Here is a 20108-nt window from a genome sequence, read left to right as displayed (position 1 = left end):
CTGAAAAGTAACTGAATTTTCCAACCATTTGATAGTTTGTCATCTACTTAACATTCAACTGGCCTATTTTTGAAGAAAATCCTAATATCATACTGTCTAATCCTGTACGAGGCCATCTTTTTGGTAATTTTGTTCATGTACAAATTTATCAAGACACTTGGATCTTCATTTATACCATAGTAGGTACTGTTCTTTTATTGACAATTCCTTGGTAATCAACATAAATTGCTAATATATCCTATATAGCATGTTGACGAAACAATTGAGACAGGGAATAGTTAACACATAAATTTTTAATTCAATAATAAAAATAAATACTGTAAATAAAATAAACCTTAAATAAATTAGCATGCTTCTAATCAACAAATTAAATTATTTGATATAAATCACAATATTATTGGTGATTACAAATATAAAATTTACAATACAATAAAATAACCATCTAAATATGATGTGTCTAAAAATATGAACTAGGTCCCAATTCAATATTAATTTTTTTATATAGAAATACCTTAGGCTACACAAAATAAATGTCTTGTTTCTCGGGCAACTGACAGCTGAAACTGTAGGGGGGGGGGGGGGCGGTTTCTTTTTTTTTTACCCCATTGCTGGCTAGAGGATGGTGCAAAATAAAATTTGGCTATTGTTGAAAATTGTTGGGGCGGGAGGGCGGCCTTGTATTTTTTTTTTTTTTTTTTTAAAATGAGAAAGTCATTACTTGTCTACGGTTTTGCTTTCAGTTATATATTGTACATACTTAGACTTAGAACATAAACCCAAAAATCAAGTCTACTCAAAAACTGAACACTGACTGAAAGGAAAATAATTTTCCATATTTAATTCATGTAATGTAGCTTACTAATGGTAATGGTGACAAACATAATTGAAATTGGTTTAAAATAAAATTCCGTACGACTATTAATAGCCGTCCATAATAACGACAATATTTTAAAGAGTAAGCCTCTGTCAGCATGTGTATCAAAAATAATCATCACGGTAAACGACACTTAGAAGTTTAGAACTAAATCTAGTATAGTAGTATCGCTGGTTTATAATGATTGACCTAATTCCAACCAATGCATGTCACGTGTCATCGGGATTCGGGAAATGACTGTTTCTCAGGATATTCGGTGTGTTTCTCATGATGTTCGGTGTTCTATCTGGGGTTTATATCGAATGACTATTTAAATTTAACTAACAACTGGTCAGTAAAACCATCAAATGTGTAATCCAATTATTATTTTCCGGATTATCAAAACGGAAAACTACCGTTAAATCTGCTAATGACCCAAATTCTGACTGAGGTATGGTGACTATCATCGTGTCGTATTCGTAGCCACAAGTAATAATTAACCTGTTCTACGATTCATTGTTTTATCAGTAGGATTTTTCAAACATGGACCGAATGAAGCCGGCCGATTCATATCGAATGATTGTAATACATTGCATTGTTGTCAATAACTTTCGGTGTTGAACACGAATCAAATTCTAATTCACCAGGGGAGGTAATTAAAATCACGTGATACAAAAATGGAGGTTCTTTCGATATCAATAAAAAAGACCCGTAAATGAGCATTTACATCTGGATCAGTTTAATACATTTGAATGGATATACAAGTATGACGCATGTAGGTACATGCGGCATATTCTTTTTATGACTTGCTTATCGATGTTCGGGCGGGCGTTACATATTTTTTATTTTTCATCAAGACTAATAAATAGGCCGCACGCGCAACCAATTTTGCGTGCGGGCGGTGCCCGAGAAACAACTTATTTTATTTGTGTTGCCTTAAAATGAAAATACTATTTCAGTATACTTTTAAGAGGGCTATTCACCACAGATAATAAACAACAAAATATATGGAGGAAATAATTTCCATTTTACCAGTTGGTTCTGTTTAGCTGAATACTGAATATTTATGTACTATACTAGTGCAGTTGTTTTATATTAAGTCTTATAGACAAATCATATACATAAATGTATGTAATAACATGTAGTACAGTACCAAGTTTTTATCCTAGCACATGGAATACTTTCGTCTGCCAGTCAAGTCTTCTTCATAGTTAGAAAATAGATGAAGTGAACGAAAGAAGAAGATCCCAACTATCAGACTGTACAATGCTGTCATATACAATGAAATTCCGCTATTAAGAACAGATGCTAGGCTGATATAATTTGGTCCTTATAGTGGGAGTGATCATTATACCCAGTTGGAATCCTAGGATAAAATGAATTGGGTTTAACATTCAACTTTTCAGTAAAGACAGGAATACATTATAATTGATAAATTGTAAGACAGGATACATTATTTGATAAATTGTAAGACAATGTAGTGTCCTGTACTAGAACTCTAACTATAGGTTCATGTACATATAGCAATAATACTGGTTTACAAATACCTCTTGACACTATATCTTAGCATACTCAACTGTAGATGGTAGTTCATATATATATATATATATATGCAATTAGTAATTTCCACCAGTCAATTTTTAAATATTCTTAAAGGTTATATTATGTAAGATTTTTAAAAATTCTTAAAGTATTCTTAAAGTTATATTATGTAAGATTTTTAAATATTCTTAAAGTTATATTATGTAAGATTTAGATAAAGAGCTGACCATTCTTGCTATAATAGTTCAAAAATAGATATTGCAAAATGAATATATTAAAAAATTTCGTTCAAATTACTTTATTCTGAGCTAAGTTATCACTGCTAGTAGTTTTGACAAGATGCGTGCATTGATTGTTTATTATCATAATCACAGTACTGGTATATTCAAGACTTAGCCTCACTTATCGATTATTAAATTAAATCATTAAATAGCCGAACTGTTCTAATCTACTTAAAATCGGAGCCATCCGATGGAATCAAGAGTTGATTATGGCCTTGTCATGTTTATAAATGTCTAATTAATAATTCATATAATATTTAAGGCCTAAATAAAGACCTGCAATAGGCAGATTTAGCTCTTGAATTATCTTTAAATGAATTGACTACCCCTAACATACATGAATGTCATGCCAATAAACTAGACATAAACATATGAAAGATTCATACTGACTTTTACACAGATTTTTAAGGAAAATATAAATTAATTGTATAAGATGTATTCTTACATTAAAGTAGTTAGTAACTAGATAAACAACATTATACTGTATTGCTGATTAAATAACTATATATTACTCAAATATAATGACCGGCTGGCAAAGCATTGGATTTAGAACCAGCCATTCAACATTATTATCTTTTAATTCATACTAACCTATCACATAAAACAAAAAAAAAAATTCTACGTGTATTTGACCCATGGTCCATAGAAAATGTATCTGTTGACATCAATAGAGAGGAAGCATAAGCTTATACAATGTATATTATAAAGCATCTTTGGTTTAAATGAAACCTTGGAAATGAAATAATTTGTAATATTAAACTTTGGTTTAAACAAATGAGAATAATAAAAACTTAAATAATTTTATCTATTTCAAAAGTCCGACACAATCAAAATATCTGGATAAAATCTGATGTTCCAAAAAAGGGAGCTAAAAGTAGACAAACAGTAGTAAAAAAGAATTTGCACATATATTGTTACTCTTCTTTACTTCAATAGAATAAAATATGCCAACTAAGATTTCTTCCCCTGTATACACAAACTTGTTGCTTGACATTTACCCAATCCAAGCTGTAAACTATAACACATACTTATTATGGAAGAACAATTACTGATTTATTTGGGCAACGTTTCGAAGCATATTTTCTCAACGTTTTCAAGCAATCCAAGCTGGCAACATGATATTATGAGTTTTTGGGTCATAATTTGGATGCTTGGGACTTTTGAGATAGACTATATTTATAGTGGCTATTGACCAGTTTTTATTACTACATGTTAATGCTATATAAATGGAAAACTCCTAGTTAATTACATTTCTCTTAAATCCATCAATCATGAGTATAAAAGTATACAATTCTATTTAATCAGTATGTAAAAGTTACCCAAGGGCACCCACTCCTAAACATACACACACAGGTCTGATTTTCTTACAAACTTTACCTTTTCTTGCATGTACTTTGTTAGGCAAAGGTTTCCCAAAATAATTAGGTTTAAAATATATGCAAAGCTTTATGGGTGGAAGCCCTTGAACAAAATATTTATAACATTTTTAAGTGGAATTTTCAAATATCCATGAGTTATCTCTTTAAATTTCCGAGAATAAAATTTTAGGCAAGTACCGAATGATGTCATACCACTGTAAATATATTTAATCTAGTAACAAGGGGGAAATATATTTTTTATAGCCTAATGTTTGTGGAATTGCACAAATAAATTGATGTGAATAAAAACATTATGTGTAAAGAAAAGATGGCGTATAAATAACAAACTTATAATTTAATACATTCATCTTATCTTAAAGCTAACACATCTTCTCTATCAGTCATTTTATTATCCTCATCTGAATCAATTAACTCATCATCTCTGTAAGAAAACAAAAATTCCATAAAAAATCATTGCCAAAATATTTTAATTATTAACTAATCAAAATACGATTACAATAAACAAAACACAGATGGAATTGGTGAAATGTATGTGGTGACTTACAGGGGGGTTGGGTGGTCAAATGGTTGGAATGCATGCGTTTAGATTGTAAGGTCCGTCATTGAGTCAAGTGGCATGGTTTCAATTCCCAGCTGAAAGTAGGGTTATCTGACCAACCTAGTGGGATTTTTCCAAGTACTCCGGTGTCCTCCCACTGCTAAAAACCCCTATGCACAAGCGAATTATTGAAATAAATTCAAACCATATGCTCAGTCCCAAAATGACCTAGTTTACATTGAGTTTACACTTAACGCCATTTCTCTCTTTCTCCTTAGGGAATTTCAGTTACAATAATTTTAAAGTACTGGTATTAGAAATCTTACCTAAGTCTGGTGTTGATATCATAGCCTTGATCTCTACTGTTACGTATAACAGAACTACTACGACTACTACTTCTACTAGAATCATTCTTCCAACTTAACCTTGATATCTGTCCATCAGCTAGAAAACATAAACATTCTAATTACTCAAGTCAAACTGCAATAATATCATAAACTATCTATGCCATATATTTTACTACAGTATAAAATACATGTATGTATATTAAGGCACATACAAATAAAGGATCATATGATTACTGGGCTGTTTGGAAAACAAGGTCAATATTTTCTTAACACAAAATCAAATTTACTTGCAATCATTCAAAAATCAAAATCTAATTAAAGCCATATTAGAAATGATGCAGTTATTACGGAAGACTACAGTCTCTTAGCGTTTTTAATATTGCTTTAATAGCACTGAAGAATTTGAAGATGTCTGTTTATGTAGTAATGTTCTACCTGTTATTCGTCCTGATTCTGAAGCTAGTTCCCATTCTAATTTATCTAATGTCTCCTGATCATCTTGTGTTTGTTCTCTATAGTCAATCTGATCATACATACTGTAATCTTCTCCTTCTAATACTGTAACAATAATAACTCCTATATAACATATCCCAATAATATAATAACTCCTATATAACATATCCCAATAATATAATAACTACAATATATACTAAAGTTCACTTTTAATCCCCTGCTTTTTGGTAAATTCAAATAAGGAGAATGGTGATCAATTGACCTCTTGCTGCTTTGTTACTCTAAATAACCACTCACTAAGCCATTCCAGGGCCCAGCAGCATGAGGCACCCAGGAAAAACCCACTAGCAGAATATCTTATTATTCGAATCTACAAGTAATTAGTGATAGACTTATCAGCTACATGCTTGAAACCTCATGTAAGTTTTCATGTCCATATCATTATATAAGAAACTAAGTATATGTACCTATGTTTTTAGATTTGCGTCCAGATTGTAAATTAGTATTACATGTTATCTCATCTACAGTAATAGGTAATGTTGTATATTCAGAATTTTCACGCTGTAACGGTTCATCATTTAAAGCAGATTTTTGTCGTCTAGCTGATATCCTGTAACACAGAGTATACAACACATTAAAGGGGCATTAGGTAAGATTAGATAAAAGAGCTGACAGTTCTCGCTATAATAGTTAAGAAATTGATAATAAAAACAATAGACTAAAAATCTCGGTCGTCATTACTAATGTTGGTATGATAATAAACAAAGTGTCGATTATCCATTTTTATGTTAAATTATCCATCACAAAATATATTCAAATCCAGTAAATATCGCAGGCTAACTATGGCATCGAGAGTTGATTACGGTCTGAATAAGTTAATTAATGTCTAATTAATAATTTAGATAACATTTCAGGCCCAAAGACTAAAGAAAGACCTGCTATAGGCAGATTTAGCTCTTGCATGTTTTATAAATACATGAGAATATACTTATGTTTTATTGTAAAATAAAATTCTAATTCATAAAAAAAGGACATAAATTCAAACTAGCTGGAAAATCCTAAAGGTGCTTATGATTCACACTAGGATTTGAAGCCAAGATATTTACAAAGTTACTTTACTTACTGTGGTCGGTGCTTATGACTTCTGTGATTATAGCCTTCATGATAATCTTCTCTATCTTCATGTTTTAGATGATCACTATATGTAAATGATAGCACTGATTCAGACTTTCTATTTATAGATTTCTCTTCTGTAGGGGTTGCAGCATCTCCTAAACATGCCAACACAGTATCTGATAATTCTGGAACTACTGTATCTGCTGATAATGTTTCACCAAGACTACTCTCTGGTCGCCAGGATCGTGGTGCCATTTGATACACTATAAAATAATTAAAATAGTATTTTTACAAGATAAAAAATGACATATTTTAAATCTGATATTGCCCTGATTCTCTACAAGGTTATTCCCCTTGTGCTTGACAACTGAGTATGTTATGAAAGTAGTGACAATCAAATAAAATCAAATTGGGCATGCGCCAACTGAATAATGACAGAAATATTTCTAATAATACAAATGAATCCTGTTCACTTTGTTTCATTATGTTTGGATTCAACACCAACCATAACAACAGTGGAAGAACTTGATTCTGTGTCACTAAAATACAAATTCTGTCATTTGGAAATGTTCTAGACCCACAATTAGTCATCTTTACGCATGCTTTAAAACTGTGTCCATTAACACCAGCACAACATCTACATTTGATACAGTGTCATAAATATATATATACACGTATATCCATAAAGTTGAAAATGGCATCTTGTCTAGCTTATCTTGTTCCATCATATAAATTCCAATCTTTTCAGCTCGTTTTTCATAAATTTGTTTTGACCTTCAAGCACATTGCAGCATTAACATAAATAAAAAAGATTAAAATCAAAGAGAATGCTTACATGCGTAACTGACTTTAATATCTTGCTTTCTTAAACTACCAGGACGTGGTGTAGCTGCTTTATTAGGTTGACTAACACCACCATCATCACTAGCATCAGTAAAATAATCATTTAATACAGATCTATACTGATAGTCTGATATGTCTGGTTTTTCTACAGCCATCTTAGCTACATCTTGTAAAGCTGATGTAGGAGATTTAGTCAACAAACCATCAAACCTACAAGTAAAAACATACAATTCTATTGTTGTGTGACCGTGGGGTCCTTCAGATATTACAAGAGTCTATAATGGTTCTTCAAATCTTTAATACTGGAAATTTATAATTTACAATATAAGAAATAATACAATTAATAGATTATTCATACAGTTGGCATCTTCACGAGACAGGCCATATTGGCAGTTTCTTTCTATCTATCTATAAAAGTTTTATAAACAATAAGGGATTATAATAAATTAACATGTCATTAGCATTACAAAACATTCCATCCTTGGCTAGTCAACTTTTTTTAAAAGCACACACACAATTAATGTTTTGAAGGAATAGAATAGTTATTGTCCCGAGAGATTAAATGAATTCAATTTGAAGGCTTTCACTTTTAAAATTAATAATGTATTATCTTAAATATTCAAGATTTAAATTATAACAAATAACTACTATAACCTGCACGGTTATAGTTGTAATGAACTGAAATTCCAATCAAATCTTAATATATTTATGAGTTTACAACTTAGGCCCACCATTCAGTTTTTGCTATTATCTTTGATACAAGTATAGAGGCAGGTTGAGAATTATAAATGACCAAAGGCAAGAGTTAGACTTAACAAAACAAAGAGGATTAATTTCGTGGAACACTATATGTGCACTATAATAAATATAAACTTTTAGCATAATTAAAGTTTTCATAATTAAAGGTAAGCAATGTGAAAATACAGCTTACTGTAATCTAGACATAGCTCGACTCTTGGCTCTAGAAACTGGTCTGGATCGTGAGCTTTTGGGACGGGTTGAGGCTGGACGAGATTTTGCTGAAACTTGACGACTGACATTGGATTTGGTTTTAGCTGCCCTGGCTTCCTGTATAAAGGAGTCAGTGATAGGGTCTGATAAACACTCAGCATCCAAACAGGATTTTTTCTGTGATTTTGCGTGGCTGTCTTTGACATCATTGGAGGGGCATCTTTTCGTATTATTTGATGCTGATGCTGGCCTTGCAGTAGAATTAACCATTTCTGAAGTAATGGATTTGGAACTGAAAAAACAATAGATGGTTTAAGTTCAGAGAGCACAATGACAGCAACAAATATAATTGGATTACTTTTTAAAAATATAACAATGGTAATATTTACCTTTGATCATGTTGTATTTTCCATGCTGTCATATCATCTACTTCTTCTACTTGATAACTTGCTGTCTGATCATAATTCTTGTATTTCTTCTTTGGCTACAAATATAAACTTACTTTATAACAGCAAAAATAAGGAAACTTACATAGTTGCACATGTTTATAACCTGTGTTACATTTTGTGACATACAAATCAGAATATCTGCTTTCAAACATGAATATGTTTCTATCATAAATTGATTGTTATTAACCCTTTAGAAGTTAGTTTATGTATAATAAATATTGACTACCATGGTTTCTTGAAGAAAATTAGAGAAAAGTTATATATTTACACTGGTACATCACTATACAGACTGAAACAATCCAAAACTGATGTTCCTAAGGCTTAGATTGCCTCATACTGATCAAGATATTTGAATAGCTTTCCATATTATAAGACCATTTACCAGTTTGTGTAGGCATGTGACAGTGTGGTTTGGGGTGATTCAAGGGGGCAGTTTAAATGCTAAAGGGTTAAAAAATAAATATGATTTTTGCAAAAACTTAATTTCTATGATGATTGTTAGAGTAATATAGGTGTAATTAGATTAAATATCTCAATTTCCTGGCATCCATATTGACTGACAAATTACTTATACTTATAGGCCATATAAAAAAAACATTCTCAAAAAATATTTGAATGAATCCATAGGCTCATTTATCAAGTACAGAACCCTGATAATTGTTAATGTCATTTAGACCAGTAGTGATCCTTTGATAAAATAAAAACACAAAAATAAAAATGTCCCTCAGGCATCAGATTTTTGGTAAGGATTGTTTGAGAACCAGAACATTTTCTTTGTTTGGCCTTAGCTGCACATATGCCTGTTTTCTTTATTCCCCGATATATGAAAATTAGAAAGTAACAGAAGACACCATCTATTGATTTTTAAAAGTGTTTTCTTATTAAAGATATATAATATCCATACCAAAGTATCAAGTTCTATAATAGATAAACTAGATTCTGTTATACGTTGACTATTCGGTGTAGTAGTATTGGAAGGAACCATGGCTTCGTATAATGAGTGGAAATCTACATGTTCATCAATGCCACCTAAAAATGAAAAGAAATGGGGTATAACGTATTATCTGCTTATCCTAGAAAAGTCTTCGCAAGTAAGATAAAAAAACAAAACAGTAAGTTCTCGTCATCAGAATATTTTGGCCATTTTGAGACTATTATGTGGTATTATTCAATTCACTGGTGGCATGTGCAATGTCCGGACTTTGGCCTCTTCCTTCTACTCTTCATCAAATTCCAACTGTATGCCAATGTGTAACACAGGGGGAGCGTTGTTTTTAGTCCCATCCAAAAGGCTATAGATATTTCCCAGCAAACATCATCCCTGTCAGAACCCGACTTCTTTGCCCACACTGTTATCTGAACCTCAGCAATCTGGTTGAGAAGCTTGTCACCTACATTTATCACCGCGACCCACATTTTAACGGCAATTGTGATCCTGTATTATCTATTATTCACAACAGTCAATGCCACACCTTACCTTCTCTAATATCCATCTCTTCATCTTCATTAGCTGATGAATTACTTCTCGGCGTAGTAATATGGCCCACATCTGTTCTTCGGTGTTTCTTTAGCATAAGTCTTTCAGCATAACTCAGGTTATTGTTTGTAAACTTGATTTCTATTGGTTGATTGACTTCCTGAGTACTGGTAGAACATTCAGTTTTGACAACTGTAGAGAAAAATCATTTAGTACATCAGTATTTACTGACGGTTGACATATAATTTGTATTCTATTAACAAAAGGTATTTTATTCAATGTTTCACTAACTGATCAGAAACTTTCTATTGTCTGTTTATATAAGCTTTCTGTTTACAAGGTCATGAAATAAGTCTTACTTGGTGTTTTGACTCGGGATACTGGACGTTTTGGACTAGTTGTTGGGAGAACTCTCTTTCTATCAGGGGAAGTAACAAGGGAATCCCCACTTCTCCATGCCTGTAGTGCACTTTGAAATGAGGCAGCACTTTCGTCTTCATCAAATTCTCCTGTTAATAAAGATGATTTTCCTATTGAACCACTGGCACCCATTGATGAATTTCTTGCGGTATCCTGAAAGATGAAAAGAGAATTTTGATGTAACATATCTATAATTCTGTGATTAAAATAATATTACACTATGCAGGAGAAGGAGAATTTTGTCCATACACTGACACTTTTGTCTACTCTTTTTCCAACATTCAAGTGGATCAATAACATTTAGCTTTGCTAGTCCTACACTGCTGTTCAGGCAAACTTTCCTACATAGCACTCTGTAAAGCCTATGCTTGTCTTCATTGGCCATGTTGCGGAGCAGAAAGTAAGCCACTACTTAAAGCCCATTTCATTTCATTATCATTATACGTGGAAAACAGGCTTGAAATATCCTGAAATGTAAAAACCAGGCTGCTTACAGGTTAAGTGTCCTAGTTTCTTGAATGAGATGTACTTATAGTTAAATTACCTGATGTATTATAGAACTAACAGCACTAGCTTCTGAACCATGTCTAGGTGACCTTAAATCAAACAGAAAATTAATTAGACAAGTATAATATTAAAAACACACAAATAATTAATTCAGTCATTCACATATATTTCTGATTTCAATAACTTAGAAAATAATAACGTGATTTCTACCTTGGCTGCGGATCAAAACGGGGTGACATACACTGTCTTGGGCCAGATGCCTGAATAAAAAAAAATTTAAAATAGTAGGTCATAGTTTCAAAAATCACATAATTAAATTTTTAATAGATATAGTAAGCATGTTGATCGCAAGGCAAGAACTTAATGCATCATGAAATTAATGTGAATCGAAGTTTGATTTCTTGTTTGTGGACAATTCCACACCAAAGTATACAATTAGGTGAAAAATTTAATTAGTTGATAAGTGGACAAAAATAGTGTTTTAAGGTGAGAAATAATCTATATTTTTCAGACAATTTTTACTTATTAAGTAAACAACATTATAAATACATTGGATGATTAATGTAGCATGTAGAGAGTTCACAAAAATGGTGGACGACCGACGGATGAATGCAGGCAACAGCATATACAGCCAGGTGAGTAATATAGATACAAAAATAGTGCATAGCCAGTAGTGATAATATTTAAAATATTATCATTTGTGTAAATTCTCATTGTTTGTATCATATGTCATTTCTGTATATTTGATAAAAACAAATCTAATCTTACATGTAATGGAACTGTTCGATGTCTTTTTAAGGCACCTTTAAAATGAAAGGCAGCAAAACAACCAGCACAGAAATATTCTGCACATTGTACACATGACTGAAAAAAAACCAGTTTATCTTAAAAGCTTACACATATTTATTTATATTATATAATTCACCAAAAAATACCAAGTTCAATTCTGTGATTAGTTGCAATTTCTTGAAAAAGACTTTAGTTGTACCTTACAAACTGTCACACACTAATCACCTAGTACCTGATATTTTTTACTTTGAGGCAGACATTATCATGTATTACAAATATCAATAAAAACAGTAAATAAAGAAATCTGTGCCAGACAAAATGACATGCACCAGATGATCATGCCTGACATTGCCTGTACCTTATTTCCAGGTCTATTGATACTAGCTATAATATAACACTCTCTCTCCCCACAATTTATAATATAGTAAGAAATGATGATCAAGATGTCCATAGAGCTATTTTTCTTTCAGTTTTAAGCATAATCAGAATCAGATCATCCACAAAACATTTGTTTTAATGGTATTGCTAAGCAAAATATACTTTTTGCACAGGCACTTGAAAGGATTAAAATAATATATAGTCAAGCAGTAGTAAGAAGTTTTATTATAATCCCTTCAAGTGCCTGTGATTTTTTGGTATGGATTCAAATCAGATAAAATGCACACAATAAGGCATGCCAGTTTGTGTTCTGCTATATGGGAGCATGTGTAATCCTTGCATATTAAATGGTAACCCTTGCTCATTCGGTTACTACAGATTTTAAGTGTTTTTTTAGCATGGTAAATTTATATTTTCAATATGTATAGCATTATGTATAGTAAGTTTTAATCTTCTGAAATTTTGGCAATAATACCTGATAATTTGGAGGTGAAATGAAATGAAATGGGGTTTAACGTCCTACTGTTCTGCTCTAAACTGGGCTAATGAAGACGGGCATACGCCATACAGTGTGCTATGAGAGAAATTTTGCCGGACAGCGGCACAATGTGGCCTACTCTTATATCGAATTCCAACTTTCAAGGGATCTTTTACGTGTACGCCAATATGTACACAGGACCTCGGTTTTTCGTACCATCCGAATGACTAGACAGCTGTCCTTGTCAGGCCCTCCGTCCTGCATCACTAACAAGGGGAAACCACGCCGGAAAATCTGGATGAACTTTCTCGGCCAACGCAGGGATCGAACACCCGAGACCTCCAGGCTATTGAGCCAGCGTCTTACCCACTTAGCCACATGATCCCCAAATTTGGAGGTAAAAAGGATAAAATAGTTCTTACCATAGAAGCTGCTCTTTCTTCACATTGGCCACATTTAAGTATTTTAGCTTTATCTCTATATGTGTTTAATACTTGACTATTTGCTATATATTTCATTGTTCCTGGTTCTCCACTACGTTCTGGTAATACTGAAATAAACACCTTTCAACTTGAAATATTTATCAATAAAATTTTCTTTGTGAATTTTAAAGTTTTCTATTCTTCTAGACTTTTAGTATGGTAAACACAATTTTAAACACATTAAGCCAAATACATAAGTCTACTGTGTATCTTTTAAATATATATCAAGACTTAAAATTCAGACTCTAAGGGACATTATGTCGAAAAGGCGAAAATTGAAAAATTGCTAAGTTTCTTATGCAAAGCAATATGGAGCTGTGACACCTACTATAAGAGTTTTCAAGAAGAGCAACCAAGTACTGTGTATTTCTTCCAGAACTAAAAATCTAATTGGTGTGGCCTTTTCATCAGCAAAATTGTATGAATCTAAATATGAAAAACGATTAAACACTCCATGTGAACATGGTTTGTGTGAAATAACTTTTTGAAATGATCTATATGAAATATAATAACTATTTAAAGTTGTAGTAACTCACCTATCTTTTCATTTCTTAATAATTTAACACTTCTTTTTTTAATTTCCTAAAAATATTTAAATGTATGAATAATAATTTGTATTCAGTTACCACTAAAATCTTGAGTTACTGAAGAACAATGGGATCCCATTGGATATGAAATAGACTCTGAAACCACCGGATAATCCTTGAAAAGAACCAAGTAATTTAAAAATTAATGCATAAGGCATATTGGTTCCACTAATTACACTCAGCAGTGAAAACTCTGGAATAAATCCATACCTTTGGTTTTTGTTTTTCAAGTACATCTGTTGCGTAACTATTTAAAGATCCTGTTTGACCTTTCTTCCAAAATCCTCCTTTTTTCCTGATAATAGACACCAGAGATAAAAGAATATTATAGTATACAAAATGTTAAGAAGATGAAAAGATTACTGGAGTAGAACTAGAAGTAAGTAAAAAAATTGAAAGATCTAATAACTATCTTTAAATTATCCATTATTCACTGTCTTAATCATTCATCAATTTCATTGATTAATCGATTCAGCTTGCAACTATCTTCTCAAAAGTCTGGTTTATATTGTAATTTGATATGTTACTTACTCTCTCTGTTCTTTCTCTCTACCCATTGCTACTTTTAATTCCCTTAATCTTTCTTCCATCTTCCTACTCTCTAGTTCTAATTTTTGGGTTTCTTCTTGGGCATTTTTTATATTCCTAAAAAATATCATAATGTTAAAGTTGTAAAAACTTTATTTTGGTAATGTATTGAATTTTATATTAATTTTCTTCTGGATATATACAGTCTTTAGTACGGTACCATTTATTAATGCTGGCACAATATATTGTTGAATCGATGTATCGCAATTCACCTTCTCACATTTCACGTATTGAATCACAACACGCTGAATCGATGTATCACAATTCTTTTTTACTTTTATTTTGTCGCTTCAGTAAGTAACCAGTCACTCTAAATTATCCATGTCACACATTATCCATAGGTACACAAACACTCTTAAATTGTTTTGGTCCTTAATTTGATCCACATTAATGTCGTGATATAAAACAGGTTAATTTCTTCAACATCGGCAAGACTAAAAATATCAGTTATTCATTTATCCTGTTGTTTACTTGGTAAATATTGACCTGGTTATGAATCGTGATACAAATCGCATCTGAATCACAATAAGTATCATATCGTGACTGCAGTGGCAATACCCAGCACTACCATTTATACCAATATTGTGCGTAAAGATGAGCGTTATTTTTTTATTTTTATGTTAACCTTTTCTTATCAATACCCTTTAAACGGCTATTTGTGAATAGAAGCGGCATATTTCTTCTTTTAAATAAAAAAAAATTCCAATGACTAAAATTACGCGTGGGAATTTCGGCAAACGGAAAATCAAAAAACTTAACATTCTTGATAATACAAATTTTGATATATAAGTGAAAACAGATAATGTACTGTTACCAAACAAAAACACTAATTGTGAATTTAAAAAAATTGTGTTATACTTTAAATGTGAAACAAACATTTATGTGAACATCAATAATGCAATTATACTAAAAAAGGATTTGTATGCCCTTTCAATTTCATGACAATTAGTACAAGAATGTGCCAAGAACAAGACTATATACAAACTTCAATCTCTTTCTATAAGCTCACAAGTAAATAAATTTGAAGCAACGAGATCGTAAAATTTTAATAAACCATAATAAATTATACAAATTAATCTCTACAGATTACAAATTTTAAATAAATATCCTGAAGTACACAAAAATGCTGATATAGACAAATACATCCAAATACATGATTGTACTTACAAAAATTGATTTCTGTTTAAAAGAAAAACAAAAGTAGCAATTGATCAATCTAAATGAATAATAAGATAACCTCTAAGTGTGTCATTATATCAACAATTATGATGTCAACAATTTGTTCCATAATTTTTGTTCCATTATAGCATTTAGACCTGGATGAATAATAACTAAGAGTGCATACATCCCTTAGAGCATAGCATCTCCTTCAGTGGGTTGCAATCACACAGCCAGGTGTAATAGTGTAAACAGTTCTAACCAACTTCCAAAATAAAAAAATATACTGTTAATTGTATTATTACTTCAAATATGGTGTTAATATGACAATATTTATATAAACCTTTTACCAATGCTGAATTTTACTTACTGCGCTTTTATTTTCATAGAAAATGTTTCTTTTTTAGTGGATGTGTTGAAGCTAGACATTTTCACACTTGGCTATAAGCTGTAAAGACAGAGCAGAACAAAAATACTCTTCTAAACTAATCATTCATATGTGATTACATCACAATGTACAACGCTAATCCTAACCCTAGAATATAGAACTTTTCACATATAAGCTTATAAGTTATAGGCCTACATAAAATATTTAACTTTTTCTAAGCCGAAACTTATCTTGCGCTTTACTGAAAACGGCACATACCATACCATCGAAATTAAAAATATGGTGAATATTAGTATTACTGATACTATTTGCATTTTATTCTCTAGGATGTATTGTAATTCGCAACCTGATGTGGCCAATAGCTGACATATATTATAGCCACTGTAAGACTTCCTAACTCAAATCAGTTAGAGATGTGTACTATACCGAAAGAAATTCTCCTATTATTAGGGTTTAAATGATTATTACCAATCATATATACAAATTACAAAACTTAAGGCTCTACTTCTTTTAACCTCCCCTTAAGGTCTATATAGGTCTAAAGAGTGTGCTAAAACTGTCACAGACTGTTGGTTTAAAAAAAATTCAGACCGAAACCGGATACACTGCGCAAAACAGGTAATGCGCATCTCAATAGTCAGAGTTATCTCCCCTCTATCAAATTCCGTCCAAGCAAGAATATGCATCTTACCAAATTAATTAATGATGTGACATATAATATGACCTCAATGAAAACTATTCCCACACTTTTTTGTTCTCTTTTTTTTAACAAAATTTTGGTAATTTAGATCTATCCAATAGGCTACTCATACAAATTACAATTCAAATTAAAAAATTCAATTTCGAAAAACAAAATTATTTAACATTTTTTGCATCACAGTTGATAAACTAAATTATGAAGGTTATTTGACACAATCAGCTTCGCTCTACTCAGGCAACGCATGTTACATATTAATACATCGGGCTTTAATTTACCGTAGGTAGGCCTACTTTTAACACTTTTGACTTTTAGTTTGTAAAATTTGTCGCATTAATAATAATATTACGAAGTGGATATTTAACCGTATATGGCAAAGCATCTACTTCCGCTATTTTACCGTACATCGTTTCGGCGCAGAAGGACGATTTTACGGGAAAAACATAAACCACTGACAGTTTTAGTACTTAAATTAAAACCAAAATCTGCAGAAATTCACCCTCGACCAAAATAGAATAATATTCTAAATGCTTTTCTACAATTTACATTTATTATCTTATTTTATTTTAAAAATAATTCTCCAGTTTCTACCATAGAAATTCAAGTATGGCTATTTCGTTCCTTTATAAGGAACGGAAAAAGAAGCAATGTTAGGCAAAGAACGAATAGAACTGTTGGGTTTAGGGTTAGGTTTTGGGTTAGGTTTTGGGTTAGGGTTAGGGTTTGGGTTATGGTTTAATGTCAGACGCCAAAGCGAAAACTGCTAAGTCCAGGGGCCTGTTTCACGAAATTTTAACTAAGATATTAGTTTAGTAATTTTATTGGATAATATTAGATTGATTTTAGTGGTTAGCCAATCAAAATTGAAGTATCTACTAAAATTTGGAATTTATCTTTTGTTAATATTTCGTGAAACAGGCACCAGGTATCAGAGAACTGCGCATGTTAAACGGAAGCGTACGGCAAAATAGTAAATAAAGTAAAGTGCCGTAGGCCTATACGGTTAAATATCCACTGCCATAATATTAATAAAATAGGCAAGGCCTAGGCCTAATGATAATTCATGGGTAAAAAATGAAATTATTTTGTAGCCTGAGACCACACGTTGTCGGCATTTATTTTCCTCATTCACTGAATTCCTAATGTAAATATAATGAAGTACTAACGGTATTATTACTAATATTATTACTAATATTATTAGGCTACCGGTATTTATTCCATCAATCAATTCAATCATTAAGTTAGGCTAACTCATGAATTCCAGTTTCAATTTTTTACACCACATTTACCTGACAACGTTATACAGTTGATCCTTTAATGAACAAAGTCATTTAGAATATAATCTGCATTGATTCTACAAACCCTTACGTCTTTAGGATGCGAATTTTAATTACAGCATGGACAGTTCAGAAAGAAAACAAACAATATCGGCGTCCCCAGCAGCCAGGTAAACAAACCGTCCATGTTAGTTCTCGCGAGAGAAGCCGAGATATACCGTTAGTTTTTTTTTTACACTCGGCTCACCCCGTGGGTAAGAGGTGGTACTCTTCGGCAAGACGGATTACACAATAACTACCTAACCTTCAGTTTCAGTACCGTGGGCCATTAAATAGTCAGGACAATTTAACGAATATATTCAGAACGCAGCCTTTAGTCCGGAGCTTCCGGAATCGAATCTTTGTAACATTACAGAACTACCCAAAGAAATCCTACATAAGGTCCGCCCCTATCAATTTTAATTATGCATGCATTCTCGATTATGTCCTTAATGCACGTTTTGATACAATAAACATCATATCTGGGTCCGTATTCAAAGGTTTTCTTAAAGTTAAGTAAAAATACTTAATTTTTCCACTTAACCTAGTGTCTTAATTACCTTAAATCGGTATTCAAAGGCTCTATTTTACATATACTTGGCTATGTGAAAAACTTAACTGCACACTTAAAATATCCCATGGAATAGGCCTACCAACATTAGCCAAAAAGCATGAATTTTTAACTTATCGAATAACCTACACTGCCAAAAATCGCGAAATACTCACGTCGCACACAATTAGTTACGAGCATATGTCCCCCTAATACATGTAACACCACTATATACATGTACTCTATTAAAATCTTAGTTGCCATTACTTACTAGGAAAATATTTGTCGAAATACTATATTGTAACGCACGAAAATAGTATGACTATAATTTATGATAAATTATGATGGTACGCATCCGTTACAGAAACACCCGTTTTTGTGTAGATGTAGATGTTTTTCAAAAACAATGTATTTCAATAGCAGTTATCGAATAGTGGTAGTATAATGATGGATATTGTAAACTTTATTATAACGAATAAAAAATAACATATTAGCAATATGCAGGGCTATTGGCTTTAAAGTTAAACTGAACAAATCATTCGGTGTTGTTTATCAATCTATCGTTTGAGAAATTCATAGAAATTGTGTCATTTCCTAAACTTTAGAATCCCAAAGGCCTGGCCATGGAGGTACATTGTAAATCATTGGTGGCACACTTCGGTCAGCAGTCATATTTGCAAAATTATACAAACGAAGACAAGAACATGTAACAACAAAAACTTCAAATATGGTATATGGGAATGAAGTGTAAAAAATAAACCATGCTTTGCTTCTCGCGGCCGTATTAATATTTTCTAAAATCTACAATGGAATGTCATCGCAATGTCAAATTTACAAGTAAATTTAACGCATCAAACTTTATTGTATGAGTATGACAGTCGTGGCAAACATGATTGATTAAGCAATACGAACATAATGGGTTGGGTAAGAAATCACTAGGACAACATGCAAGTCTGTGACTGATTGAGAATGCGGGATTTAATCACCGTAGAAGGTATTGATTACCGAAACATATCACAAATATTTTATTTTTGAAATTATTGGGTGGGGGTGGGGGGGGGGGCAAACAGAGATCAGGCCAGATTTAAGGGAAGAAGGGCAAATGCACAACCTTGCCCCCCCACCCACCACACACACACACACACACACACACCCATTGGCGCCACCACTGCATGTGACTGGGCTAATGAAGACACGGGCATATAAACGATACAGGGCCTAAAATAGGGCTAAATTCTCGTAGCACGGAATCTCTGGGCGAGGCCGATGGGGGGGGGGGTCTGTAAAAACGGCATCTATGGACTATTCTGGAGCAGATAATACCGAAAATTCGTGAAAATTATCTCCCCCCCACCCCTCCCAAAAAAAATTCAAAGTGAAAGTGAAATGACGGTCATCGACGCAGCTGATCGGATACCAAGCCTACTGAAAAACAAGAGGAAACACTCATCAGGGGTCATGCTGAATCGCTACCTTACACGTTTTCAGAGCACTACGCCATTTTTTTTTTCAGAGCACGGTTTTCATATTTTCGAAACCCG

At 32.3% G+C, this 20108-nt stretch overlaps 1 protein-coding gene across 2 annotated transcripts; it reads right to left on the bottom strand.

Moving 5' to 3' along the window:
• Nucleotides 1-585: 585 nt before the first annotated feature.
• LOC126822866 (uncharacterized) lies at nucleotides 586-18170 on the bottom strand. Of its 2 annotated transcripts, none has more exons than XM_050551835.2 (20): nucleotides 18064-18170; nucleotides 15987-16064; nucleotides 14402-14515; nucleotides 14081-14165; nucleotides 13820-13865; nucleotides 13224-13351; nucleotides 11925-12020; nucleotides 11367-11416; nucleotides 11194-11245; nucleotides 10589-10802; nucleotides 10230-10421; nucleotides 9657-9781; nucleotides 8693-8787; nucleotides 8284-8595; nucleotides 7345-7562; nucleotides 6517-6772; nucleotides 5861-6003; nucleotides 5376-5498; nucleotides 4920-5037; nucleotides 586-4476 (listed from the first exon to the last, which is right to left on the bottom strand). In XM_050551835.2, the coding sequence occupies exons 2-20, from the start codon at nucleotides 16043-16045 to the stop codon at nucleotides 4404-4406; spliced, it is 2499 nt and encodes an 832-aa protein (XP_050407792.1). In that variant the 5' UTR covers nucleotides 16046-16064; nucleotides 18064-18170; the 3' UTR covers nucleotides 586-4403. The 2 variants fall into 2 exon arrangements, with proteins under 2 accessions (XP_050407792.1, XP_050407791.1); XM_050551834.2 differs by having other exon boundaries at nucleotides 17991-18164.
• Nucleotides 18171-20108: the final 1938 nt, after the last annotated feature.

Source organism: Patella vulgata, chromosome 1 (genome assembly GCF_932274485.2).
Source record: "Patella vulgata chromosome 1, xgPatVulg1.2, whole genome shotgun sequence".
Lineage (NCBI taxonomy): Eukaryota > Metazoa > Mollusca > Gastropoda > Patellidae > Patella > Patella vulgata.
Note: the sequence above shows the minus strand (reverse complement) of the source record. Positions and strands in the feature narration are given on the sequence as shown.

Bases quoted from the DNA above. Each gene is read 5' to 3' on its own strand.
- LOC126822866 (XM_050551835.2), bottom strand. From the start codon at position 16,045: ATGTCTAGCTTCAACACATCCACTAAAAAAGAAACATTTTCTATGAAA. The intron at 12,021-13,223 runs GTAAGAACTATT...GTTTTTTTTCAG, and splicing joins AAGAAAGAGCAGCTTCTATG to TCATGTGTACAATGTGCAGA. The intron at 4,477-4,919 runs GTAAGATTTCTA...GTTTTCTTACAG, and splicing joins GATATCAACACCAGACTTAG to AGATGATGAGTTAATTGATT.